Genomic DNA, 11,540 nt, shown 5'->3' on the forward strand with positions numbered 1-11,540 from the left:
CCCAGCTGCAGGGCACTAAAACCACTTCGAAGGACCTCATCCCCATCGGTCCATCCCGAACAAAAAATCCCAAGGGTCGTAAAAAATATGCGAAGCATAAAAATACAAAATGTATTCGCCTATCTCAATATTTATTTGTATTCGCTGGCCATTTGCCGATGCTTTTGCTCTTCGATGCTGTTTTGTTTTTACAGCGCCCGTAAAATTGACCGCAAATGGTGACCCTCCTTCCCCCGGCGACCCCCAATTTTCCAAGGCGTCGCAACCTTGCGCCGAAAGTTTCGTTCAATGTCCGTTCAATTACACGCACGATTTCCGCTTCCTGCGGCGACGGCCCAAGGAAAAACCAGCGGGGAAAACCATACGAAAAAGCGGAATAACGAACGGAAAACTTTGCACCCAATACTTTTCGCTCTTTCATTTTTTTCTTTGGCTCTTTTTTTTGTGTTTTTTTTTTTTCGTCATCGGCTGCGTTTATTTGACAAATATAAAACACATTTTCACCCCAGATGACGACGCCATCATCATTGTCCTCATCGTCTTCGCCTGGGCGAGAGCAAAGTCCAGACGAGCATTAATAAAAATAATATTTTCGCTGGGGTAAAAAACAAGGACCTTTTGGGGGTTGGGCGGGATCTCCCTGCCAAATCGTTGAGCTCAGCAGGGTGCCTTACATCCACATCCTGCGTCCTGAGTCCTGGATCCGCAGTCCTTGGTCCAAGTTCTGTTTGCCACTTTGCAAATATTTGCTAGTCGCGCAAAACACTTTTGGCCGTGGCCAAAAAGCAAGGAGGCAAAAGGCCGTGGACCTGCAGGACATGCGACTACACTGAAAACTACTACTTACAGTTTTCAGGAGCTTCTTTTCCTTCGCAGAAGTAGCCAACTTTTAGCCATTTTTTTTTTGGTGATTTGAAAACCCTAGTTTCCTAGTCATAAGGGTTTTAAAAACTGTTAAGTAAAATAAAAATATATATTTTTCCAGTGCATTGGTCCTTACCCCTTCCCCACATTTTTTTATTCTATATATTTTTCTCCGGCTTCCTGGGGTGTTGCATGTGTCAAAAAACTTTGCAAACTTCATTATGGTTATTTGCTCAACGCAGAACGTGGCAACCCTGCCGCACACACACACACGCACACATGCAAATGCAGCGGAACGCTTTCCTCGCTTTCGGGTTTTTTTTTGGGTTTTTCTCGCTTGGCCAAGTCCAAGTTATTACCGTTAATTTTGTTTGCGCCAAAGTTTGCCTTCCCCTTGCTTACTCTTTTTTTTTGGTTTTTCGGGGTTTTTCCAGGGGGTTTTCCACAGGGCTAAGGGCCCGGCAGGCGCATTTCCTTTTAGACATCTCCGGGCAAGGACTTCCGCCAAAATGATAAATTATTTTGTTTACTTGCCATTCGGCAATCATTTCCGTTTGCGAAAGGGGCACAAATCTTTATCGATGGCCAATCGATTGGTGGTCTCCCCGGGGGGAGGTGGTTGGGGGCTGGTAAATCGAGGGGGCGGCACCCGTGATTATTGTTTTTTAAATTCCATTTTCAATGCCATGAATATTCATGTGACCGCCCCCACTTTACGCCTTCTGCGGCCTTCGCGTGTCGGACATTCAAATGCATTCGATCGGAAATTTGCTGAAAAATGTGCTTTATTTTCGTGCTCCTTGCATTTTGGACTCAACTCAACTATTTGCATTGATGAATATTCACAATTGAATTTTTGCTTGATTTATTTAATTTTTAGGGGTAATTATTCGATTATTGAATTTTTCGTAGGGTCGCTGCTGAAACTCGGAATATTCTAATTGTCTACCTATTTAATTCAGTTTCTCTCTTCGTCTTTATAAATTTTATACAAATATTATGTAGGTTGTTGTGGAATAAAAGTCTGCCCATCATATTTTCACAACATTTTAATGGACTCACATTTCTATTTGTTTGTTTTTCGAATGCTCCCAATTTGTTTGCCAATTGTTTCAAATGGAAATTCCCATTTTATGCATTCCCATTGATTAATTTGTTTCTTTTTGAGTCAATAACTATAAAAAAATTGGCATATTTGAACGGAAAAGTGAAATACCAATTTATGCTATTCAAATTTTGAACGGAACTGTTTATTTTCTAAGTTTTTCGGTTGTTACTTTAATATTCCATTGTTCAGGCCTTCGCACACTACCCACTCCCCCGCCTCGCTGCTTTTCCTAACCCAATTCCCGACTTGTTTCCTTGGCCCAGACGGAAAACCAAATAAAACTAGCCCCTTCCCCGAAAAATCGCACCAAATTGCAAACGGAAAAGTGAATTACTTTGTTGTTGTTCTTCCTCTTTTGCCGCCGAAAGAGACGGATAGCTGATTATTCAAGTTTTAATGATGTTACGCAGTCGGCGAGGAGGAGGCGGAGGAGGGGCGTAAGGACCTCAAGGAGCAAGTCGAAGAATTGCTGGGGACTGGGCGAAATCGGTGGTCGTAATGCCCAGTTGTCGGAGGCATGGAAAAGTGCTGGAGCCAGATAGCCAAATAGTTTTTACGCGTTCTCAAGAAGCTTTTAACGTTTTAATGGATAGGCGGCCTTCGGCGAGGGGTGGGGGTGGTAGTAGGGGTAGGGGGTGGTGCCAGGGGGTTGGGGGCTTGAGGGTCACCCATTTGGAGCTCAGCTTTTATGACCGAAAAGTGCTGACTACTGGCCATTTTCTCTTCGTGGCCAGGCGAACAGTTGCTGTTTCTGTTTCTGTTGACATGAAACTGTCGTCTGCGATAGTCGCTGCACTGGAAAAAATCAAATACTTGTTTTTAGAAAACATTGTGATGCTGAGAAATTAACTGAAAATTTATTTTCTTAGGAAAAATTGTTCTCAACATTTTTAAAATTATTTATTCCATTTATTTACGTTTAAGTCTTGATCAATTTTAATTAATTTAATTTGAAAATGAAAAGAAACAATAGTTTTTAAAACAAAATACTGGATATTCTCAATAAATTATAGGATATAAATAAGGGGAATACCATTTATTTATTTTATTCGATTGCATCGTAAGATGACTTTCGGCCCTTGATTTCTCTCAGTGCAAATGCCCTCCTCCTCATCTTCGGTGATTTCCATCTATTCAAACCTTGGCCAACCATCGTTGTTGTTGCTGCTGACTATGGCCGTATGTCTGTGGTAAATGCTAACAGTTTTTTGTGTAATTGTCAACAGCAACAGCAGAGGCAAAAGCAACAACCAGCCACAACAAACACACACTGAGAGGACAACAAACAGTCCGGCGACAATGAGAAATAACGTAAACAAGTAAATGAGCATGAGGAAATTTTCCGCAAATGTCAGCACTTTTCCAGTGGCGCGGGAGGAGGGGGTTGGGATGGAAACTCGAGGGGTGTGGTTGGTTTGGAAAAGATTATTTTCCCCCCCCCTCTTAGCCACTTGCGTTTATTGAGTTAACTAAACAGCAACAACAATGCGGTGGCCAAAGAAAAATAAAACAAGAACTCGAACCAGAAACAAAAAGAACTTTGGCAACTGTGGCAACTCTGGCTGCGTAACGTTATTTCCGCACAAGGATTAAGCTTTTGGCCAGCGGCAAGCAGGTGGTTTCGCCCCCTAACCAAGCGACCTTCTCGCAAGGGGGAGGGGGTGTAATGGGGGTTACCTGGCTACAGATGCTCCTGGATTATCGCTCTGCCTCTGAATGGCCAGCGAGAAGAAGAAGAGGAGGAGCAGAGCATAATGTGTAAGCAGGTGGTGATCCTGGGGATACCCATTGAGTGGCTTCAGATAGTTAGGATCTCAGTACATATAAAATAAATAAAAAATGTATTAATTCAAATAGGTACATAAATATCAGGGGTATACTATAAAAATTGTATATTTAATACAAATCATAAATATGTACCTATAATATTATTAATATTATTATCTCTGCTACTCTCTAAAAAATAAGTTTGGGGAGGTATTATAGATAACGAAAATCATTATTAATATATATAGGTATTCAATTCAAAAACCTCATTACAATTTTTAATTATTTTTATTATTTTATTTTTGTTTAAATTATATTTCCAGTTCAGGTGACCCCGATTTCCTTTGGTCCTTGGGTGTAGGGTATCCAAAAGCCACAATAAAAATGTAAAAAGGTGCGACGGTTGCGGTTGCGGTGGATCAGCATCCACCCGAACACCACCCAGCCTTGATGAGAATTGGGTGGAAAAAAGGGGGTGGCTGCTAGATTATTCATCTTAGATAAAAGGAAACTTTAAAACGTAACCGAAACAACGACAACCAACAACCGCTGACTGCGCAGCTTAACGGGTTTCCTTATGCACCTGTTGTTGTTGTTGTTTTTTTTTGGTTGTTGCTTGTTAAACGACTATTGTTGTTGCAGTTGTTGTTGTTATTATTATTGCTGCCACTGCTGATGCACAAAAGCGGCTTACAGTTTGACAAGAACTGCCTGATGATGCAGCGCTCCCAATTCCACCCACTAAACTGATTGTCAAGGCAACAAATATGTAGAGAGATCTGGAAGAAGATGGATAAAGCAGAGAGAAAAAAAAGAATAAAATAAATTGCATTTTTTTGGATTAAAAAAAAATATATATATTTAATATTAATTATTTAAATAATATACTTTTACTTTATTTTTTTACTTTAAAGTATTTTGAATAAATCTTTAACTCTAAACTAAATCTCTCCTTTTTATTACAACTAACTTTAGGTATCTGAACAATAGAATGAGTAGTTTATCATATACTTATCATCCTTTTTTTCCCCACTCTTTTTTTCGCAGTGCAGTCTGTTATATAGCATCGTCTACTTAGTTAAGTTGTTATTTTTATTATAGACCGCCCTCGGCGACTGCTTGGGAAGGCGTGGCACATGCTATTATGACAACACAGCAGCTGGACGGGAGCGACAGGGATGGAGGATGGTGGAAGGGGGACGGGGCATGGGGCATTCGATGGAGGCATAAAGATTCCCAGCATTTACAACGAACACCGTCTGATAATGCCCTTCGGATTGGATGGCTGTGGTGGCGGAGGATGGGGCGATCAGGTAAGGTCAGGGGTAGGGGGAATTTGCTGCAGGGAAATTGGGGAAAAGCACTTGCAGTCTCCTTCATTTCCTTGAAATTGAGCTGTGGGTTGCGGCCAGTTTTCAGGGGGAGTTTGAGGAGGGGTCAGGTCCTAAGTAGCAAGTAGCACAGCAAAGTTGCATAAAGATAAGCAGGGCAGCTAGCAACTGAATGCCAAACACTCATCAAGTGTAATGAGTGCAGTGAATGAGTAATCGAGTGTCCTGATTTGATCACACCGCCCCACACTCCCCTATAATCCCTCTGCTTCCGACTACGTAATCAGCTTGGATTTATCCTCTCGATGCGATTTTCACACATGCATATATATATTCAGCCACTCACAATCACAATCACATCACAAATTATTTATTCTTCGAGGGAGTCTTGGCTGTAAATAAATCCCGGAATGCCAGTGAATGCAATGGCTAATGACTCTTGAACAAATAGAATGTATTGAATAAAAGAGGGAAGTATTTATTTAGATTTAAATACACTCACTTATATTTTTAAGTATTCAATGGACTCTCGGCCCGCCACTTCGTACATTCACCCATTCACTCACTTATTCATTCGCCGCTCAAGCTTAATTTGCGAGTATCTGCTACTCGCCTATTCATTCGCTCAATCAGTGAGTCATTCACTCACTTATTCACTGGCAGCTGGTTGAATGCCCGCTGGGCGAGAGTCCTGCTCCCGAACCTAACCGAACCGAACCGCTGTCAATGTCCCTGCCATTGTCCTTCCTCAGCTGTCATGGGTGGGTGGCTGAGTGGGTGGCTGGGTGGTTGGGGCAATGAAAATACCTGCAAGGAAATTATACGAAAACTGAACAAGCCAAAAACAACGGAAGGTTGTTATTTTAGAGTTCAAGTTAAAGTTAAGCAGCGCCCGCGGCATTCGACGTTCTCAGCGCTCAGCCAGGACTTCAAAACAAGGACTTGCTGTGAGTCAGGCATCCAGAGATCCAGGGAGACAGGGAGCCAGGGAGCCGGGGATCCAAGGACGAGGACGAGGATTGGGTAGATGCGACAGCAATGAAGTGCACTCGAGATGTGAATGGGCTGGAGTGTTTTGGGCCCTCTGTTTGTGTCCCCTTTTCTCTCTGTGTCTCATTGCTGCCTGGCGAAAAGCTATACACTGGCAAAATTGGCAGTGAAGTGGGGTTTTAAAAAATATTAGTTTTAGAAAAATATTAGTCAGCCAAGTTACAGTAAAAAGCCACTACTAAAAGAACCCAGATACTGATTTTCCGCCGAAAAAAGTCAGAATTTTGGTCGAAACAAAGGAAATAAACGTCCAAAACTATGATGTCATACATCGTTGAACTCGTAATGAAATTTTCTATCGAATGGCATTAAAACCTGAAAATTTTATTTTTTTGCCTTTTTTTGTAAAAAATTATGATGTACCCCCTTATAAAAAAATTGAAAATTGCCAAAAATTTTATTTTTTCAAGATCGCCCGGAAAGTGTCATGGATTTATTTATTGTTTTGTTATCTGTTCAAAACAGTATGTATTTTTGGTGTTGGACCATTTTTGGCCAAGTTACAGCAAAAAAAACAAAAAGAAAAATTCAAATTTTTACCAAAATATCAGGTCCCAATTTTTCACAAAAAAATAATTCTTTTTTTGACCGTAACAATGGAAATATTAATCCAAATATGGATTGTCATACCTTTCTGAACTCGTCATTAAATTTCCAATCGATTGGCACTTAAGCCTGGACATTTTATTTTTAGTCAATTTTTCTAAAAAAAACATGATGTAACCCCTTATAAAAAATGCGAAAATCGTTCAAAAAATAAATGTTCCAGAAAGTGATGCGGATCGTTAGTTTAGGTTGTAAGCTACTCGGAACAGTCATTCTTTTCGCTGTGGGACTTGATTTATTCAAATTACCATCAAAAATTCGCTAATAAGTAGAGTATTTTCGTCTAAACTTGCAATTCCACTTATCGAATTCATATTCATACCTAATTTTTTGCAGTGCCTTCAACCAGCTAGGATATCCTAGCCCACGTTCCATCGAGCTGACTTCCCCTGCCCCCTTCCTCCTTCGCCACTCGTTACTCGTATCTTTGTGGAACAATTTTGCCTGAATGCAAGCGGCAAAATGGTTGAATGGGCGAATGAATGAATGAATGAGTGAATGGGCATATCCCTGCCAGCTCCTCGTCCTTCGTCCTGCGAATTTTCCTATCTACTGGCCCATTCGACTGGCGCTGAAAAGTTTCTCTCACTTTGACTTAAGTGCTTCGCCCCCCTTTCCCTTCGGCACCCCCCTCTCGCCATCGCCGCCCCTCTCAAGTGAACAATTCGAGTGTTTGTGTGCCGCTGTTGCTGCTGCTGCAATTAGTGAAGAGCGCACTATTATTATTATTATCATTATGAATTTTAAGCAATCAACTGCGAGAGCAGCAACAATTAAACTTAAAGTTGGCGACTTGGGCGAAGTTCTCAGCCCCCTCGAACCCTCGAATCCTCGAGCCCTCGAATCCTCGAGCCCTCGAAAACCTCGTAAAACCGAAAACTGAAAACTGAAAATGTAAACAGTCGGACCGCGAAAAGCTATGGAAATTGAATTGCTGCTCCTCTTCTCTTCACTTCTTTTTTTTTTGTTTTTCCCGTGTTTTTCCCCGTATTTATTTTGTTGTTTACCTATGATAATTGTGATGTTTATTTATGGGAAAAGTCAAAAGTGGGTGGTATGTTGGTGAATGCGCGGAAATGTGCACAATTTCAGGGAAATTTGTTCTAGGCGAGTGAATTGTTTTTCCTATTTTTCCATTCATTTCGGTTTTTATTTATCTGTTTTTCTTTTTTTTGCACCAGATGCTTTAATAGTTGGACTGATGGACGGGCTACGTTTATTTATGGTGCAGGAAAATAAATAAAGAACTTATGTTTAAAAAATTTTAGTGTTCTCTTCGGATTTTTACCTACCACATAACGTAAAATCGATCATCGTTACATATCCAGTTTTTTTTGGGTGTAGTAATATAAATAAATATGTAGATACCCTTAATAACCGAGTAAAAGCCTATTTGTCAATCCATTGTGGGGCGTTCCATCTTACTTCAGCGCTTCTTTGATGTGTATTCTTATCTTTTAATTAGACCGAGCAGAACGTTGCGATTTATGGGTGGTGAGAGGGGGGCTGAAGAAATTGTTGCACAATTAAGTAAACTTCCTTCGGTGCGGATATAATAAGGGGTTTTCCGCCCATAGTTTTCTCGCTCTCTTCTTTATTTACAGCGCAATCAAATTTAACTGTTTAAACAAGCGATGAAAAGATTCTGCTTTTCACCCACACATGTATGCAGTCGTAGTCATTGTCATTTTCCTGGCAATGAGTGGGTGGGAAAGTGGGGGTGGAAAATGGGTGGAAGGTCTTGGGTTCGGGTTTGGAAAATGCAAAACAATTTCAGGCGAATTAGCGTAATTGTCTCGCCGCTGCTGTTGCTTCGGCTTCTTCTTGTGAGACAAAAGAGCCAAGGCGAAAGGAGAAAGTGGAAAGTGGAAATGGGAAAGGAGCAAGCTACTTAATCCTCTAATTTGTGTGTCTCTCTCTCACTCTCTCTGTGTGTGTGTGTGTGGGCCACGCCCCTTTTCTGGGCTTTCCCAGGCGAACCGGCGAAGCAAAGTTTGCCCTCATTTATATGCAAAAATGTAAACCAAAAAATCAGCGAGAATGTTAAATCCAACAAAATGCATTTAACACATAAAAATTTGCATAGAAAGTGGCTTCGGTAAACCCCCCTGTAACCTCCCTGTAACCCCTAGGAAAACCCATTCCAGCCACCGAATACCACACACTATCTAAGTGCGAGCAGCAGAACAATTGAAGTTAATTTTATTTTTATTTTTATTTCCGGCACCCGCTACTTGACTATTATTATACTGAGCCTTAGAGTGTGTGTGTGAGTGTGTGTGTGTATGTGTGGCTGCCACGCCCAAATTTAGCGGGTTAATTCGGCTCTGGCTCAAGTGCGCCCTTCTACGCGCTTCTCAACATCTCTACTTGTGGACCACATGCATTTCATTTAAACGCGCCCTTCTACGCGCTTCTCAAAATCTCTAGCTGTTGGTAATTATTTTCTTTTCCTCCTCAAGATTCCTACTTGTTGGACACTTTTTAACATTTCACTTTCGCAATGGCAATGCTCCCTCTCGTTTTATTTCTGTCCATTTCTTATTATGTATTTGTAACCAATTGGTTGCCAAAACCCCCCGCTCTGCATTCATGCTCAGTCAATTTTTTGTTGCCACTGCTGCCGTTGCCGTTGCTGCTACTGCTACTGCTGCTGCTGTGCTCCTATGTCCTTTGTGTTGTTGTTATTGCATGTGTTGAGATTCTCATGGAAATTTGCATACAAATTGCGTCTGGCGCGTACGAAGCCGTCGGTTTTGGTGGGCGGTGGCGGGATATATGTACTATATGTAAAGTGTACACACGGGCGAAAGGATGGGGACAGATGGCCCGACATGCGTATGGGGTTAACGAAGGGTTAACACAACACAAAAAACCAAAAACTGGCGCTACAAAAAAAAAGAAGAGAAAACAGAAATGTAAAATAAAACATTGCCAGCAACAGCGGCACCTGACAACTGTCAAATTTTGTGGGTTACCATCGATAAATAAAATGCGGGGACAACTTTATGACGGCGGAGGGAGACAGATTCTCTGACAGATTCATTGAGGATATTATTTAATAGTTTTAAAGAATGAAAGGGATTTTTTTAGAATCTAAGCAACAAAGCAGCAAGCTTTCCAAACTATCCAGACTTAATTTAAATCGCACGATTTGACTGTACTGTCGCACTGAGAAAGCGAGAGTTAGTTAACGATGGGCAGCATCGAGGACATCATCTGGACGATTAAGCACGGCGAGTACGATGAGGTGGAGCGCTTTTTCCTGGCCGGCTGCCACAATGTCAACGATCAGATGGGCGTCCGCTTTCCCCTGCACTATGCCGCCGACTTTGGCCAGCTGAAGCTGCTCAAGTTCTTCGTGCGGATTGGGGCGGAGGTGGATCGCAAGGACAAGTACGGGATCACACCGCTCTTGGCGGCCATCTGGGAGGGTCACACGCGCTGCGTCGAGTTCCTGCTGCAGATGGGCGCCAGTCGCACGGAGAGGACGCCCCAAGGTCAGAGCTACGCGGAGGCAGCCGAGCAGGACGACATCCGACGTCTTTTGGCCCAGGATTCCAGTTAGAGTTCCCTTGGCATTCCACTTGCATACTGCTATCTACATTTTGTAAATTCATAGTGCACGATTAATAGATTCTTTGTTTAGTTGGCCGGTAATTAAAACAGTAGTTTAACTAACAGCTTAACAATCTTCAAAAAGGTAAATGAGACGCAGCGTTGAGTTGATACTTAAATGTTGAGAAACCTTGCGTAAAACACCATTAAAAAGTAATACAAATGGCTTTTGCTAGCATCTTGACATTTTCATTTAAAACGCGCCCTTCTAAGCGCTTCTCAAAATCTCTAGCTGCTGGGTTAATTGACAATTATTTTTTTTTTTGGTGGAATGGCTCAACTCTGTTTATTTATTCATTAATGTTGGGAAGTATTTACAATTAAGGTCGGTTAGAAACAGTAACAAAATAGCATCCGTTGACCAACGAAGAGCGTTTACCAACTGCTCTGGGCCCAGCCGCCCTGAGGAGCCCAACCGCCGCCGGAGGAGTAGCCGCCGGAGGAGTAGCCACCGGCGGAACCACCTCCATAGCCACCACCGTAGCCGCCGCTCGAGCCGGAATCGGAGATGACCTTGATGATCTTGATGTTGCCACCGCTTCCGTAGCCACCGCCGCCGCCATATCCACCACCACCGCTGTAGCCACCTGAGGACCAGCCACCGCCGTGACCTCCGCTGTAGCCACCGGATGAGCCACCTCCGTAGCCACCGCCATGGCCTCCGCTGTAGCCACCGCCTCCGTAGCCGCCGCCAGCTCCAGAATCGGTGATCACCTTGATGATCTTAACGGTGCCACCGCCTCCTCCATGGCCTCCACTGTAGCCACCGCCTCCATAGCCACCGCCTCCATAGCCACCGCCTCCGCTGTAGCCACCTCCTCCGTGGCCACCGCTGTAGCCACCGCCATATCCTCCTCCGCCGCCCGAGGACCAGCCGGAGCTAACGGCACTTCCGCCGCCGCCCAGGAATCCCGCATGGGCCATACTGCACACCGCCAGCAAGCAGACGAAAACCTGCAAGAGATCAGCAGGAAACGCCTTAATTGAGCACAAAAAAAATAAAAACCACTACGAAACACAGAAAAAAAAATAAAGCTTTGCTTTCTTCGCAAGTGTTAATCCGCAACACTTAAAGCCACCACTTGACGCACCTTCATGTCGAGGTGTTTTTTAGAGATTGATTGCCTGGAGAAGAACTGCGACTGTGTCGAGATGGAAGGGCGATCTTCGACTGTGGTCTGCAGTGTTTTGGCCGC

At 43.0% G+C, this 11,540-nt stretch overlaps 2 protein-coding genes across 2 annotated transcripts; one reads left to right on the plus strand and one right to left on the minus strand.

Annotated features, from left to right (window-relative positions):
- Positions 1-9,822: 9,822 nt before the first annotated feature.
- On the plus strand, positions 9,823-10,428 carry LOC108055885 (myotrophin). The gene has a single exon (XM_017139439.3). The coding sequence runs from the start codon at positions 9,923-9,925 to the stop codon at positions 10,292-10,294; it is 372 nt and encodes a 123-aa protein (XP_016994928.1). The 5' UTR covers positions 9,823-9,922; the 3' UTR covers positions 10,295-10,428.
- Positions 10,429-10,577: 149 nt separating this feature from the next.
- LOC108055884 (ctenidin-1) lies at positions 10,578-11,540 on the minus strand. The gene is made up of 2 exons (XM_017139437.3): positions 11,436-11,540; positions 10,578-11,298 (listed from the first exon to the last, which is right to left on the minus strand). The coding sequence occupies exons 1-2, from the start codon at positions 11,439-11,441 to the stop codon at positions 10,720-10,722; spliced, it is 585 nt and encodes a 194-aa protein (XP_016994926.2). The 5' UTR covers positions 11,442-11,540; the 3' UTR covers positions 10,578-10,719.

This window comes from Drosophila takahashii, chromosome X, assembly GCF_030179915.1.
Source record: "Drosophila takahashii strain IR98-3 E-12201 chromosome X, DtakHiC1v2, whole genome shotgun sequence".
NCBI lineage: Eukaryota > Metazoa > Arthropoda > Insecta > Diptera > Drosophilidae > Drosophila > Drosophila takahashii.